Source organism: Ranitomeya variabilis, chromosome 2, assembly GCF_051348905.1.
Source record: "Ranitomeya variabilis isolate aRanVar5 chromosome 2, aRanVar5.hap1, whole genome shotgun sequence".
NCBI classification, from domain to species: domain Eukaryota; kingdom Metazoa; phylum Chordata; class Amphibia; order Anura; family Dendrobatidae; genus Ranitomeya; species Ranitomeya variabilis.
Genome location: NC_135233.1, coordinates 334,066,186 through 334,084,080, shown reverse-complemented (window position 1 = coordinate 334,084,080; position 17,895 = coordinate 334,066,186). Strand labels below are relative to the sequence as shown.

Here is a 17,895-nt window from a genome sequence, read left to right as displayed (position 1 = left end):
TTAAAAACCTGTGTTTCATTATTTCATTAAAATACTTTTTTCTTACTGTGTTTTATTAACTCTTTCACAACTGTGGGATTAGTAATGGAGAGGTGTCTTATTGACACCTCTCCATTACTAAGCCGGCTTAATGTCACCTTACCAAGGTGACATTAACCCCTTATTACCCCATATGCCAATGCCACAGGGCAGTGGGAAGAACCAGGCAAAGCTCCAGAATTGGCGCATCTAATAGATGCGCCTTTTCTGGGCAGCTGCGGGCTGCTTTTTTAAGGCGGGGGGGCCCATAGCCATGGCCCCTTACCAGCCTGAGAATATATTAGGGACCCCACGTCGGTTTTTCTTTCATCCCTTCTCCCCTGCTCACGCTGCTTTTGGCCGAGCAGGGGAGAAGGGATGACAGCCGGTTTCAGCACCACACGCAGGGGAACAGGGCTTACAGTAGCGCTGTTTCTCCCACGGCTGTCTGTGTGCACAGAGGAGAGTGTACACTGTTCTCAGTGTGCACGTGTGCGAGATGTATTGCGGGACGTGCTGCCGGTAAAAAACGGACATGTCTCCGTGTTTTGCACACGGGCATACGGTCCGTGAAAACTGAAAACACACAGACATCTGCTTAGACCCATTCATTTGGTCTACGTGTGTCAGTGTCTCCGGTACGTGAGAAAACTGTAACTACACGTACCGGAAGCACTGACGTGTGAAACCGGCCTATAGCGGAGCTGTACAGGGGTGGAGACGCAGGACATCATTAAATGTAAAGTGGGCACTTATTGTTTTTGGAGAACTCAGGATATTGTGACTGTCAAAGGGGACACAGGGCATTATTACTTTCGAGGGGGTAAAATGTGGGCACTGTTTTCTAGGGCATGTGCACATGGCATTACTATATTCTAGAGGTTTGTGTTACCATTTAGAGGACACACAGTACCACACAGCAGGTGCAGTAATAGAGAGACATATGGCAGCAGCGGCTCAGTATTGGGGTATCATGCATACATACAGCTCTGGCAAAAATTAATAGACCACCACATCAAATCCCTGTCATGGGCAGCCCAGTTTCCAGACCTGAACCCCATTGAAAACCTCTGGAATGTAATCAAGAGGATGATGGATAGTCACAAGCCATCAAACAAAGAAGAACTGCTTACATTTTTGCACCAGAATCAGTGTGAAAGACTGGTGGAAAGCATGCCAAGACACATGAAAGCTGTGATTAAAAATCATGGTTATTCCACAAAATATTGATTTCTGAACTCTTCCTGAGTTAAAACATTAGTGTTGTTGTTTCTAAATGATTATGAACTTGTTTTTTTTTTTTGCATTATTTGAGGTCTGAAAGCACTGGGGTTTTTTTTATTTTGACCATTTTTCTCTTTCAGAAAATATATACAAAATTTATTGCTAGGCACTTCTGAGACATGTTGGCAGAAGTTTATAGAATAAAAGAACAATTTACATTTTATTCAGAAATATAGTGGTCTCTTAATTTTTGCTAGAGCTGTATATACATATTTCCTTTTTTCCCTTTTTTCCTTTTTTTTGTTGATTTTAAGCTGCTGAAATACAGAAATACAGAAGACATCATGTTTTTTTCCGGCTGTAGGGCTGGAGATTCTTGTTTCTTTGGACTAGCTGGTAAATGCCTCTATACAGAGGGTTTCATATAGTAGCTACAACTAGAATATCTGATAATCTGACAGCGGCCACTTCCTGTTTGTTTCCTATACTTACATATGTGCCCGAAAAATTAATAAAACAAGATGATTCATTTGTTTTTGTATTGTGAAGCGAAGTTCACATGTCTGAATGACTTCTGGTGCAGATAGGACACAAACCTTACACGTATGTCCATAACTCTATTATCTGTCTTTATCCCCCATCATTTCCTCCAGCCATCCATTATTATTATTACATTAAGCCTCCGCTAATAATGTATGCCTACCATTAATGCTGTGATTACAGGAAAATAACAGATCTACAGTAAATATTAACAGCACTGATCATGACTGTTTATGATTAATAATAAAAAATAATTAGTGTGTTTTCCCTGCTTTGTGTGCAGAAAAAAAATGATTTGTTCACCTTTGAGGCTAATTTTTTTTAATAAAATGAGTGCATGGAAACTGTTTAAAAATGTTTATAGGTTGCCTTCCGTAGACTCTGTATAGTGTTGCAGAGTCTACTGCGGCCTGCAGAATGAGCTAACTGAGAATCCATCAGTTAGTTCAGTCTGACGAACCAATGGGAGAGTTTGTAACTATTATTTGTCTTTTTCTGAGATTCTCTTAGCTCGGAGCAGGGCAAAGTGTGGCCAAAGGGATGAAAACAGTGGCCGACGGGATGCAAAAAGCCCTCATCTGCTGGCTATCTGCTGCCGCCGCCCACTTTCCCATGTCACCACCAATCACATCCTCAAGATATAGACAGCGGTGAATACCTAATTGGTGGAGAACGGAGCCTGCTATAGGGCTCATACTGTATATATGGGGCTATATGAGGTCGCATAAAGTATATAGGGGCTATGGGGGGCTCATACTATATATTGGAGGCTATGTGAGGGCTCATACTGTATATTGGAGGCTATGTGGGGGCTCATACTGTATGTTGGGGGCTATGTGAGGGCTCATACTGTATATAGCAGGGTCTCATATGCTATATAAAGAGGCTATGTGGGGGCTCATACTGTATATAGGGACTAAATGAGGGCAAATACTGTATATACGAGGCTATATGGGGGTTCATACTGTATATAGGGGAGAAATGTGAGGGCTCAAAATGTATATAGCGGGGTCTCATACTCTATATAAAGGGGCTATGTGGGGGCTCATACTGTATATAGGGGCTAAATGAGGGCAAATACTGTATATACGAGGCTATGTGGGGGTTCATACTGTATATAGGGGAGCTATGCGAGGGCTCATAATGTATAAAGGAGGCAATGTGGGGGTTCATACTGTATACAGAAAGATTTGTGAGCTCATATTGTAAACAGGAGGCTATGTGAGTGCTCATACTGTATAACATATGGGTGCTATATAGGGACTCATACTGTAAGTAAGGGGCTATGTGAGGGCTCATATTGCATATAGAGAGTCTCATACTATATATAGGATGCTATGTGGGGGCTAATGCTGTATATATAGGAGGCTATGTGGGGGTTCATAATGAATATAGGGGAGCTATGTGAGGGCTCATACTGTATATGGGGGCTGTGTGGTGGTTCATACTGTATGTAGGGGCTATGTGAGGGCTCATACTGTATATAGCGGGGGCTCATACTCTATTAAAAAGGCTATGTGGGGGTTCATACTGTATATAGGGGCTATATGAGGGATAATACTGTATATAGAAGGCTATGTGGGGGTTCATACTGTATGCAGCAAGATGTTTGGGAGCTCATATTGTATACAGGAAGCTATGTGAGTGTTCATACTGTATTATATAGCGTGCTATATGGGGCTCATACTGTAAGTAAGGGACTATATGAGGGCTCATATTGCATATAGAAAAGTTCATACTATATATAGGATGCTATGTGGGGGATAATGCTGTATATAGGAGGCTATGTGGCTCTGTGGCCTAAAATACAAAGGAAAAGTGTCATCTATAACTTTAGGCCTTTTAAAGATCATTACATCTTCAACTTGCTTAACTGTTCACAATAGCAGTAATTTTGAACAGGGGTGTCCAAACTTTTACATGCCACTGTATGATGCATCCAATTTCTGATGTTTTTTTGCAAATTGCAAAAATGTATATGGCTTTAATACCTCTAATGATAACACTCCTGAATGTCAGTATGCATCAGCATTGTATGGTAGTATAATGTACATGGACATATTTTGGCTTGACATGAACGAATATTCATGCACTATATAGTACTAGTATCTAGACACTTTACATATTTATAGCATGTAGCAGGTCCTCTAATTTTTTTTTCTGCCTGGTGTAAATGCCGCCGTTCCCCAGATTCTGACATTGTTTTTCTTTTGTTCCTGCTCATTTCATTGCTTGACATATGGCCCCCTCTCCCCTGTATATAAATCTACTCTTTTTACCAAATGGGTGTGATCAACTCTTCTCTGTGGGAGTCTTCTTGAGGACCACACCCAGTTGGATGATCATACTAGATTTATACACAGGGAAGAGGGGGCCATTTTTCAGGAAGAACAACAGAAAAAAACAGCTCGGGATTCAGGAGAACAGCGACATTTACACCAGGTCTAATATCACACATTCATGGCCAGTGATAGGTCCTCATTAAAGTGTATTCCCATCTTAAAGGGGCTGTCCGGCCTTACAAGCCTGCAGTCACTCTATGTGAAAAATCCTCACATCACATGGCCTGTGCGGATTCTCTGGCACCAGGAGCGCAGGGTCTTTCTGGCCACAATCCAACTAGACTGTGTTCAACACACACTTGCACTGAGGCCAGACACGTCTAGTCTGCATGTGACTAAATGTATGCAAATCACATAATTGCGGTCACGCGCCTGAGAATTCTCATAGTGTGCAGTGTGCTTGTGATATGAGGATTCACAAGTTTGTAAGGTCGGACGACCCTTTTAAGCATTGGCATGACTTTCATCCATTAGGCATTGTGTTTCCAATTACTGTAATTTGGCCCTCAGATTGTCTTCTCACATGAATATATGATGGCACCGTACAAGTAATAATTCTATATATTACGTACTCACTATGAAACAACTTATGTTCTACAGTTTTTTCAGAGGTTGAGTATAGAGTGTGGGACCCGTCATAATATAACGAGTTCACGGCACATTGGACGCTCATGGCTTCCGTTGACTAATTGTTACATTAAGCCACCAATCTATTTAGCCATAGCAAAGAATTCCGTAACCTGATGCATGCGACTGCTGCTTCGCCATAGTCAGCAACTTACCTCCAGTTTGTCTGTGCGCACCAGTTTCTGACCAGCAGAGCCACCAGGTACTGTAACTGCTGGATTCCCAGAAACCAGAACAGGTGTATTTGGTAGAAGCTCTGCAGGAACAAGACCCATGCCTGGAGAGACATGACTCAAGTAAGGACTAAAAGCCATGGATGGGGTTGTTGCAAGTGATGGAGTCACAGGGAATGTGGTCTGCGAAGAAGGAACAAAAGGAGATTAGGGCCCGAGCATTATCCTAGTAAACACTCAACATTACTTCCACAATTATGCTTTTTTTGTGTGTGGGTTGAGGGTTGGGTCAGGGTGAAGGAGACTGTGTCATCCTTGTCCATTAGTTGTATGAACTCTATAGAGATATTCTGGAAATTCACAGCATCCCAAAATAATATTGTGTAGCAAGAAAACTTGCAATGTGCAAGGAGGTGCAATCTGTTTCTCAGGGCACCCATGTGAACACTGACCTGTCGGCTGGACTGGGTCCTGCAAATCAATTTGCACCCTCTCTAAGTTTCATCAAATTATAATAATGTGAATAATAACCCTTCAAACATTGTGATGTTCTAAATTGATCAATTAACCAGCACTACTATAATAAATGTATACACTAGATCTGAAAAAAATCCCAGAGAAATCCTTCCAGATCACACGATGATCACATGAGTTTGTCTAAATAACCGGGGGGCATCTCTGCCTATGAGAAAAACAGCCATAAGCCAAGCATCAGCTGATCGTGGAAATTGGCATCATGATTGGGAACACTCACAAGTTTTGTTTATAGTTCAGAACAGAAGTAATACAAATATAAATAAGAAAAGTCAATAAAAGGTATCACATTCATCACATGTTGTGGACCATCTTGCCCCAGTATAAAGTAAACAGTAAGAATAATATTAAACCCTGCCCGAAACACGCCAGGTATGTTTAACTCTAAAATACCATTATTCTGAAAACCATAATTTAAAAGCTGCTAGGGACTGACCTGCGCTGGAGACTAGTCGGACAAGCAGGTCCCCGATGGCTTCTCCTCAGTCACTGCCCTGGAGACTGAAGGTCTCTCCCTATACACACACAAACAGAGATCTGTCAATCCAGGACAGCCGATGCGGAGAAGCCGCTGGGGACCCGCCTGTCCAACTAGTCTCCTGTGCGTCTCATTCCCCGGCGGCTTTTAAAGTATGTTTTTGTACGATACCTGGCTGAGATCATACAGCCAGCATGTGGTACATGCTGCCCATAGATCAGCAGCATTTATCAGCTGTCAGGTTCCCTTTACAAAGTCTTTGGTGGTTTAGTTTTATTACCTTTTTGCACTACTGGCTAAGACGGAATAGAGATATATTTTTTCTGCAGTAGTAAGTCAAAGACAATATTTGGCATCAAGACAAGTTGTTAAAATATCTCCACAGTGTTACAGTTTTTTGTAAGAGGGTCAGCCTCAGAGCCCCTTCATAAGAGGGCCAGCTGCAGAGCCTCACCATAAGAGGGCCAGCTACAGAGCCTCGCCATAAGAGGGCCAGCCTCAGAGCCCCGACATAAAAGGGCCAGCCTCAGAGCCTCGCGATAAGAGGGCCATCTGCAGAGCCTCACCATAAGAGGGCCAGCTGCAGAGCCTCGCCATAAGAGAGCCAGCTGCAAAACCCTACTGTAAGAGGGGCAATCGCAAAGCCTTGCCATAAGAAGGCCAGATGCAGAGCCCTGCCATAAGAGAGCAGCCGCAGAGCCCCGCCATCAGAGGGCAGCCGCAAAGCCCTGCCATAACAGTAACTGTCCCAGTGTTCCTGTAAGAGGATAAGTTACAGTGCACTCCAAATGTCAAAATACGCCAGTTAATATCTGTCCTAGGTCATTCCATTAATTCCAGCATAAATGCCCACATTAGTACCAACCACGCTGTCTTTGTTGGTGCCAGCTATAATGTCTCTCAAGTAAAAGTTACAGTGCTCGCGCTAGTAATATATATGCTGTTTTGTATGTTATACATTTATTTTTCTATATTAATGCTCGTTGAGTACCACTGACGATGTTGGGGTGTAAGGTGACTGTTAGACACATAGTGGATGGAAAATAATTCTTTAGTACATATAGGAAAAATATACAGTCTATATATACATATATATATGTGTCAGTGAGACACACACATATATGTATATATATATATATATATATATATATTTATTTATATTTCATACAGAGCTAGATAGCAGAATAGCCGGTAATTCAATTGTCGGCTTTTGCTAAATCATTACCGAACCCGACAAGATATGATACATGGTTTACATACAGTAAACCATTGCATATCTGTTATATTTTTATATAACCCTCACTAATAATGTTAGTAGTGTGTGTGCAAAATTTGGGAGCTGTAGGGGTTAAACTACAGGATTAATTCACGGAAAAAAATGGTGTGGTCTCTCGCGCAATTTTCTCTGCCAGAGAGGGAAAGCCAGTGAGTGAGGGCAGATAATAATAGACTAGAGAGGGACCATGGTTATTGGCCCCCCCCCCCGGCTAAAAACATCTGCCCCGGGCCACCCCAGAAGAGGCGCATCTGTGAAGGCGACAATTGAATTACCGGCTTTTCTGCTATCTAGCTCTGTATGAAATATAAATATATATATACATATATATATGTATATATATGTGTGTCAATGACATATCTATTATATAAAGCTGAATGTGTGTGTGTGTGTGTGTGTGTGTGTGTGTGTGTGTGTGTGTGTGTGTGTGTGTGTATTTATGTGTGTATGTCTGGGATTGGCACCTGCACCGTCGCAGCTACAGCCACAAAATTTTGCACAGTCACACGTCTGGACCCCGAGAGAGTCATAGGCTATGTTGTGAGGCGAAATTTTAACCCCGCGCATTCCAATTCACAAAACAATTTTGCCCCTATCTACATAATGGGGAAAAAGTGAAAGGAAAAATGTTGGAGGCAAATTGATAGCTGCCAGATGTGAACAAGGGGGACTTAAAGAGTGAGAGCGATGGCGCCAAAGAGTATATACCATACAGTTGCTAAGGTGGGGCCCCGACATGGAGATATGAACACACATACAAAATGCGCCACACACTACCACGTGCTTGAACACATATACCACCCTCAGCACACATTTCACCACACATACACCAACCTCGCCACATAAAAGTCGAAACACAAAAGTCACCGCTCAAAACTCGCCACGCGCAAAACTCGCCACATTCAAAACTCGCCACACATGCAAAACTAGGCTCATGCAAAACTCACCACACGTGCAAAACTCACCTCATGGAAAACTCGCCACACGTGAAAAACTTGCACACGCGGAAAAATTGCCACATGCACAAAAGTTACAACACGTGCAAAATTGCCTCACACAAAACTTGCACATACTCAAAACGCACCACACAAAACTCACCACGCGCAAAACTCGCCATGCGCAAAACTTGCTGCACACAACTTGCCACACTAACCTGTCACATGCAACTCAACACACAAAAAGTTGCTACTCGCATGTCGCCACACAAAACTCATCTCACAAAAGTCGCTACATGCATGTCGCCACGCGCAACTCCACACACACAACTTGACACATGAAACTCGCCCTAAAACACACACAAGTCTGGTATTATCCTTCAAAAATAAAAATCTGATTAATAAGCAGACAAACTACAAGAGCAACAAATGTACCATATAGGAAATACGGCAACTGTCAGTCACATGACCTGTCTATTATGTGTGAGCTAATATATACTGCCAGGGGGAGGGCTTCCTGTTGGCTGGGATTTATCAGGCTGCCAATAGCAACCAATCACAGCTCAGCTTCTATTTTGCTACAGTTAATTAATCTGAGCTCTGATTGGTTAATATAGGCAACAAAGGACATTCTCAGTGTAAGAAAGCTTGTGTGAGGTAATAACATGTCAGTTAGGGTGTGTTGGTGGAAAGGCTGTCAGTCAATTACCTCTATGTGAGAGGATATAGAAACTGCCAGTTACAGACTATTTTTACCGCAATAATGCCTCATAAGAAAAGGAATTCCATGGCACAAATGTCAGCTGATGCGAAAAGAAAAGCTGCATTACAGGCCAATGAAAAATGTGAGGACCGAGAAACAAGGCTGACACATGAGAACAGCAGCTGCTTCCTCAAGAGCGAATTAACTTTCTGAGCAGAGGGAAGCGAAGCTTGCAGACAAGAGAACAAGAGCTGCTTCCTCAAGGGCCAATTAACTTTCTGAGGGGAGGGAAGCGAGGCTTTCAGACATCAAAACAAGATCTGCTTCCTCAAGAGCTAATGAACTTTCTGAGGAGAGAGAAGCGAGGCTTGCAGACATGAAAACAAGAGCTGCTTCCTCAAGGGCCAATGAACTTTCTGAGGAGAGGGAAGCAAGGCTTGCAGACAAGAGAACAAGAGCTGCTTCCTCAGGAGCTAATGAACTTTCTGAGGAGAAGGAAGCGAGGCTTGCAGATAAGAGAAGAAGAGCTGCTTCCTCAAGAGCCAATGAACTTTCTGTGGAGAGGGAAGCAAGGCTTGCAGATAAGAGAAGAAGAGCTGCTTCCTCAAGGGCCAATGAGTCATCTCAGCAGAGAGAAGGCCGACTTGCCACTAAGAGAATTGCTATTTCTTGCACCAGGGCACAGGAAATGGTTGGAGATTTGAAACATGCTGCCTTTTGTTACCAGTCAGACATAAACTATCAGGATAATCCTAAAGTTCAGATAGGAAAAATGGATGTGGTCTGCATGTACTGCAGTGCCCTAAAATGGAAAGATGAACCACCAGGTTTATGCTGTGCAAATGGCAAGATAAAACTTCCAACTCTCCTGTCACCACCAGATCCCCTAAAGTCTCTGATGACAGGTACCAGTACAATATCAAAGCATTTCTTGGACAACATCAGGAAGTACGACTCCTGCTTCCAAATGACATCATTTGGTGCAACAAAATAAATGTTTACAACAGGATTTATGCCGACATTTAAAGTTCAAGGACAGGTTTACCACTCAATTTGCTCACTGCTTCCATTACAAGGAGAAGAACCTCAATTTCTTCAACTCTTCTTCATGAGAAATGCAGAAGCAGAGGCTCAGCGGAGATGCTCTTTAATTCCTAACACTCGCCTTGATATTGTCACTATTTTGCAGCAGTTCCTTCATTCCAACAATCCATATGTTCAACTTTTCAAGACTGCACTTGAATGCATGCCAAATGACGATTACAAGGCTGTCATTCGAGCTGACAAAACACCACAAGGAGAACAACAGTGACGTTTCAATGCTCCCACATTTGATGAGGTAGCCATCTTGATTGTAGGTAATGATTTTCAAAGCCGTGACATTGTGCTTCAGAAAAGGAACAATAGTTTGCAATGAGTAGCAGAAACTCACAGGTCCTATAATGCACTGCAATATCCAATCATCTTTTGGCAGGGACAGGATGGCTATCACTTTGGAATTCCTCAGACAGATCCTACAACAGGTGGTAACTAGTGTTGAGCGATACCGTCCGATACTTGAAAGTATCGGTATCGGAAAGTATCGGCCGATACCGGCAAAGTATCGGATCTAATCCGATACCGATACCCGATACCAATACAAGTCAATGGGACTCATGTATCGGACGGTATTCCTGATGGTTCCCAGGGTCTGAAGGAGAGGAAACTCTCCTTCAGGCCCTGGGAACCATATTAATGTGAAAAATAAAGAATTAAAATAAAAAATATTGCTATACTCACCTCTCTGACGCAGCCTGGACCTCACCGAGGGAACCGGCAGCGTTGTTTGCTTAAAATGCGCGCTTTTCCTTCCTTCCGTGACGTCACGGCTTCTGATTGGTTGCGTGCCGCCCATGTGGCCGCGACGCGACCAATCACAGCAAGCCGTGACGTAATTTTCAGGTCCTTCTAGGCATTCAGTATTTTAAAATTACGTTCCGGCTTTGTGATTGGTCGCATCGCGGTCACATGGGCGACGCGACCAATCACAAGCCGTGACGTCACGGGAGGCAGGAGACGCGTGCATTTTAAAATGCGCGCGTGTCCAGCCTCCTGTGACGTCACGGCTTGTGATTGGTCGCGTCGCCCATGTGACCGCGACGCGACCAATCACAAGCCAGAACGTAATTTTAAAATCCTGAAGGACCTGAAATTACGTCACGGCTTGCTGTGATTGGTTGCGTCGCGGCCACATGGGCGACGCGACCAATCACAAGCCATGACGTCACGGGAGGCTGGACACACGCGCATTTTAAAATGCGCGCGTCTCCTGCCTCCCGTGACGTCACGGCTTGTGATTGGTCGCGTCGCCCATGTGACCGCGACGCGACCAATCACAAAGCTGGAACGTAATTTTAAAATACTGAATGCCTAGAAGGACCTGAAAATTACGTCACGGCTTGCTGTGATTGGTCGCGTCGCGGCCACATGGGCGGCACGCGACCAATCAGAAGCCGTGACGTCACGGAAGGAAGGAAAAGCGCGCATTTTAAGCAAACAACGCTGCCGGTTCCCTCGGTGAGGTCCAGGCTGCGTCAGAGAGGTGAGTATAGCAATATTTTTTATTTTAATTCTTTCTTTTACACATTAATGTTGTTTCGATACCGATACCCGATACCACAAAAGTATCGGATCTCGGTATCGGAATTCCGATACAGCAAATATCGGCCGATACCCGATACTTGCGGTATCGGAATGCTCAACACTAGTGGTAACCCTTCAGGAAAAAAAGTGTCTGCCATGGACTTCTATGCATATAGGATCATGACAAGATTTGCAGAGGAAAATCACATCTTGAAATGCAAACACCTCTTCCACCAATTTATTGTTGACATGTATGCAAAGATGAGAGTGAACGTCTTTTATATATCCAACTAAATCAAAAGAAGCTCAGGGCAGAGGAATATATTCACCTTAGAGATGCTGTTGCAAATCATGCTGATCCAAAAGAGTTGGGGAAAATGGTTATTCTTCCATCAACTGTCACTGGAAGCCCACGACACATGCATGAATACACACAGGATGCAATGACTTAAGGTACCTTCACACTAAACGATATCGCTAGCGATCCGTGACGTTGCAGCGTCCTGGCTAGCGATATCGTTGTGTTTGACACGCAGCAGCGATCAGGATCCTGCTGTGATATCGCTGGTCGTTGGTTAAAGTTCAGAACTTTATTTGGTCGTCAGATCGCCGTGTATCGTTGTGTTTGACAGCAAAAGCAACGATACCAGCGATGTTTTACACTGGTAACCAGGGTAAATATCGGGTTACTAAGCGCAGGGCCGCGCTTAGTAACCCGATGTTTACCCTGGTTACCAGTGTAAAATGTAAAAAAACAAACACTACATACTCACCTTCGCGTCCCCCGGCGTCCGCTTCCTGCACTGACTGAGCGCCGGCCGTAAAGTGAAAGCACAGCACAGCGGTGACGTCACCGCTCTGCTGTTAGGGCCGGCGCTCACAGTCAGTGCAGGAAGCGGATGCCGGGGGACGCGAAGGTGAGTATGTAGTGTTTGTTTTTTTACATTTTACACTGGTAACCAGGGTAAACATCGGGTTACTAAGCGCGGCCCTGCGCTTAGCAACCCGATGTTTACCCTGGTTACCCGGGGACCTCGGCATCGTTGGTCGCTGGAGAGCTGTCTGTGTGACAGCTCTCCAGCGACCAAACAGCGACGCTGCAGCGATCGGCATCGTTGTCTGTATCGCTGCAGCGTCGCTTAGTGTGAAGGTACCTTTATGTGAGAAAGTATGGCCATCCAGATCTTTTCATCACCTTTACTTGCAATCCTGCCTGGGAGGAAATTGGAGGGCACCTGTTGCCGGGCCAAAAACCAGTGAATCGCCATGACCTTATTGCTTGGGTTTTCAAACAGAAACTTTCAAAAATGACTAATCTCATCACAAAATCACATATTTATGGTGAGACGCAGTGCTGGATATATTCAGTTTAATGGCAAAAAAGAGGCCTTCCTCACGCCCACATCTTGATCTGGCTGAAGCAAAAAATACAGCCTACTGAAATTGACAATATCATCAGTGCCGAATTGCCAGACCTTCAGATTGACCCATTGCTGTTTGACACCATCACAAAAAACATGATCCATGGTCCGTGTGGGAGTCTCAACAAAAATTCTCCCTGTATGATTGATGGCAGGTGTTCAAAGCATTACCCACGATCCCTGGTCCAAGAAACCCAAACAGGACAAGATGGATATCCAGTCTACCGAAGAAGAAAGCCAGGGGATGGTGGTTTCACAGCAAAGCTCAAAATGCGTGTTGGATCATCACTCCAAGAGCTGGAAATTGAGAACAGGTGGGTAGTGCCTTACAACCCTTTGCTCTCAAAAATCTTCCAGGCCCACATAAATGTCGAATCTTGCCACTCTGTGAAATCAATCAAGTATATCTGCAAATATGTCCACAAAGGAAGTGATCAAGCTGTTTTTGAACTTCAGAAAAATGGACCTATTATTGATGAAGTGGAGGCATTCCAGATGGGCAGGTACATAAGCAACAATGAAGCTGTTTGGAGAATACTAGGATTCTCCATTCTTGAGCGCTACCCACCAGTTGTGCATCTGAGTGTGCACTTGGAAAATGGACAGAGAATTTATTTTAACCCAGTAAACTTGCAGTAGCATCTCCTAACACCACCTAAGACCACCCTCTTGGCATTTTTTGAGCTGTGTCAACAAGACCCTTTTGCAAAAACAATTCTCTACTGTGATTTACCAACGTACTACACTTAGAATGCCTCCAGAAAAACACTGGAACGGAGGAAACGGGGGCTTGATATTGAAGGCTATCCAAGGGTGAAAGCAACTGATACTCTTGGTCACGTCTACACTGTTCTTCCGTCAAATGCAGAGTGCTTCTACCTGCGCATGTTACTTCATGTTGTCAAAGGCCCTACATCATTTTCTGACCTGAAGACCGTCAGAGGCCATGTGTGTGAAACATTCAGGGAAGCTTGCCAAAGAAAAGGACTTCTGGAAAATGATGGACACTGGGACATGACCTCAGTGAAGCAGCAGCCACACAAACCCCAAAGCGACTAAGAAACTTCTTTGCTATTATTCTAACAACCTGTAGCATTTCAAATCCTCTTGAGATTTGCACAAAGTACAAAACTGATCTTAGTGAGGACATCCTCATGCAGATTAGAAGGGAAAATTCTCAGCAACTCATCAACTTCACTGAGGAAATGTTCAATGAAACTTTAATGCTCCTTGAAGATCAGTGCATAGCAATGTCAGGAAAAGCCTTACAGTTGCTTGGTTTGCCTGCTCCAATAAGAAATCCTGAAGGCATCCAAATGTGTAGGGAGATTTTCAACAAACTACAATATTGATGAACTGACAGCATTTGTGTCTCAGAATGAGCCAATATTGGTACTAGATCAAAGGGACGCCTATAACTACATTTTAAGTTTCAATGAAACCAACAAAGGTGGGATTGTCTTCCTTGATGTTCCAGGTGGAACAGGAAACACATTTGTAATCAACTTGCTCCTGGCAAAATTTCGACAACAAAAAAAGATTGCACTTGCAGTGGCATCTTCTGGAATTGTAGCTACGCTTTTAAAAGGTGGCAGGACAGCACAGTCGACATTCAAACTACCACTCAACCTGTCTCATAGTGACAGCCCCGTGTGTAATATTGCCAAGGGATCAGGACTGGCCAAATTGCTTCAAAAATGCAGTGCCATCATTTGGGATGAATGCACCATGTCACACAAAAGGGCTCTGGAAGCAGTGGACAGACTGCTGCAAGACCTGTGTAGCAACAAATATATCATGGGAGGAGTAGTTGTTGTTTTGGCAGGTGACTTCCGCCAAACACTACCTGCTATTCCTAGATCAACCCTTGCAGACGAACTCAATGCCTGTCTCAAAGCATCGTACCTTTGGAGAAAAGTAAAAAAAATGTCACTGAACACAAACATGAGGGTCTACATGACAGGCGATGTTTCTGCTAGACTGTTTTCGAGCCAGCTGTTGACTTTTGGAGATGGCAAGGCACCAGTAATCTCAACCACTGGACAGATCACCTTCCCAAGCAACTTTTGTTGCATTATGACCTCCATTGAGGAGTTGAAAGCAAAGGTTTTTCCAAACATTCAACTCCACTTCAAAAATTCTGGCTGGCTGTGTGAAAGGGCTATTCTAGCTCCCAAAAATGACAGCGTCAACAAGATCAATCTTCAAATCCTAAATCTCCTTCTAGGTGTGTGCACAACCTACAAGTCAGTGGATACAGTAATAAACCCTGCTCAAGCATTATTTTATCCAACTGAGTTCCTCAATTCCTTGGAGCCACAAGGACTTCCTCCACACAACCTCTTTCTAAAACCTGGAGCACCTATTCTGCTATTGACAAATTTGGATCCACCAAAGCTGTGTAATGGAACAAGACTCTTGATTAAGAACCTGTTTCCACATGTAATTGAGGCAACCATTTTGACAGGATGTGCCACAGGAGAAGATGTTTTCATTCCAACAATTCCTCTCATTCCATCTGATTTGCCTTTTGATTTTAAATGCCTTCAGTTTCCTGTTCGACTGGCATTTGCTATGTCCATCAACAAGGCTCAGGGACAGTCCTTGAAAGTAGATAGAATCGATTTACAATCTCCATGCTTTTCTCATGGTCAACTTTATGTGGCCTGTTCAAGAGTTGGAACAGCCAAAAATCTGTTCGTCTTTGCACCTGAAGGAAAAACTAAGAATGTCGTTTATCAAAAGGCTTTCGAATAAGTAGTAGAAAATTACTTCACATTACTTGGCCAATTTAGTTAAATCTGTGTGGAATATCTCTGGTGTTGAAATATATGTTGTGACATGTTTCTATTAGTTTAGTTTTTGCCTTTTAATAATTACATTTCTACCTATTTGTTTTGTGTTTTTTGTGTGCAGAATAAATTTTTGTTAACACATTCTATTTTGCTAACAGCAGTTATTAACCCGGGCGAAGCCGGGTAGTACAGCTAGTATATATATATACACTCACCGGCCACTTTATTAGGTACACCATGCTAGTAACGGGTTGGACCCCCTTTTGCCTTCAGAACTGCCTCAATTCTTCGTGGCATAGATTCAACAAGGTGCTGGAAGCATTCCTCAGAGATTTTGGTCCATATTGACATGATGGCATCACACAGTTGCCGCAGATTTGTCGGCTGCACATCCCAAAGATGCTCCATACAAGGCAGGATGGATCCATGCTTTCATGTTGTTTACGCCAAATTCTGACCCTACCATCCGAATGTCGCAGCAGAAATCGAGACTCATCAGACCAAGCAACGTTTTTCCAATCTTCTACTGTCCAATTTCGATGAGCTTGTACAAATTGTAGCCTCAGTTTCCTGTTCTTAGCTGAAAGGAGTGGTACCCGGTGTGGTCTTCTGCTGCTGTAGCCCATCTGCCTCAAAGTTCGACGCACTGTGCGTTCAGAGATGCTCTTAGGCCTACCTTGGTTGTAACGGGTGGCGATTTGAGTCACTGTTGCCTTTCTATCAGCTCGAACCAGTCTGCCCATTCTCCTCTGACCTCTGGCATCAACAAGGCATTTCCGCCCACAGAACTGCCGCTCACTGGATTTTTTTTCTTTTTCGGACCATTCTCTGTAAACCCTAGAGATGGTTGTGCGTGAAAATCCCAGTAGATCAGCAGTTTCTGAAATACTCAGACCAGCCCTTCTGGCACCAACAACCATGCCACGTTCAAAGGCACTCAAATCACCTTTCTTCCCCATACTGATGCTCGGTTTGAACTGCAGGAGATTGTCTTGACCATGTCTACATGCCTAAATGCACTGAGTTGCCGCCATGTGATTGGCTGATTAGAAATTAAGTGTTAACAAGAAGTTGGACAGGTGTACCTAATAAAGTGGCCGGTGAGTGTATATACCCCTATACTATGTGTAGACATTTATTTTATCTATTCTATTTTAACCTGTCAGTGTGATTTTACTGTACACCGCACTGAATTGCCGGCTTTTCTATAGAACACCGGTGCGTATTTCTCGCAAGTCACACTGATGGTCCATAGACTTGCATTGGCGATTCTCGGCCGAGATGCGCTGATAACCCAGCATGCTGCGATTTCACTCGCACACTGAATACGGCCGAAAAAATATCGGATGATAGGAGCTGCGCCATATATTAACATTGGTCCGAGTGCTATGCGATTCTTTATCGCATAGCACTTGTCCGTATTACGGTCTAGTGTGACTCCGGCCTTAGGATGAGAATTTAAATTAGTGTCAGACCATGGCCCACTCAGGTGGATGAGGAAGAAAAAGGGGGAAAGTGCTTGTGTTACTTGCTGGTTTCTAGCCCTGCAGGATATCTGCTTCCATGTAGAACATAGAGCCAGGAGTTATATGGTAATGCCCTCTCGAAAATCCCACGTGGCCAGTGACAGAAGGTACCAAGCCCACGGTTTTAGGCATAGGGGGAGGTATGTAATGTGGCTGTTAAGACACATAGTGGATGGGAGACAGACCTGGAGTAATGCTTTAGTACACATAAGACTAAAAGGGGTTAATCGGCAATGACAGGTTGATTATGAGCAGCTGAACAGATGCTCACCATATCTGTCTCATAAATGTCTGTGTATGGGGGTGTGCAGATCTCCTGGACTGAATGCCTTTGCTAAAGGATTAAGAAGCTGGACTCTAAGCCAGGTTGGCTAATCAGCACTATTGTATGGACTTGTTACTTTATGTTTTACTTTACGCCAGACAAGGGCGGTATTTAAGTTTTCCTGTGATGTGGTTTATGAGACTTTAAATAGAAACGGTTCCTGTGATACCACAGATTTCTCCCAAGTCAGAAGCATTGTTACAGAGGGACATTGTGACACTCTCTTTAGGTAGGGAAGGTAGGTGCACCCCAGTCACCATCCCTACCTTTTGTCCTGGCCTTAAATATTTATACATTTCTATCCTATAGCCAACATTTTTAACAAAATGTAATGTTAATACACTTTCTGCAATGCA

The 17,895-nt window shown here is 43.6% G+C and overlaps 1 protein-coding gene across 7 annotated transcripts in view; it reads right to left on the bottom strand.

Annotated features, from left to right (window-relative positions):
• The window catches only part of MBNL3 (muscleblind like splicing regulator 3), a 156,145-nt gene that overhangs the window by 38,206 nt on the left and 100,044 nt on the right, over positions 1-17,895 (bottom strand). For all 7 annotated transcript variants that reach the window (XM_077285341.1, XM_077285343.1, XM_077285346.1 and 4 more), the window contains exon 4: positions 4,907-5,107. In XM_077285341.1, coding sequence (XP_077141456.1) covers positions 4,907-5,107 — 201 coding nt within the window. The remainder of the gene's footprint in view (positions 1-4,906; positions 5,108-17,895) is intronic.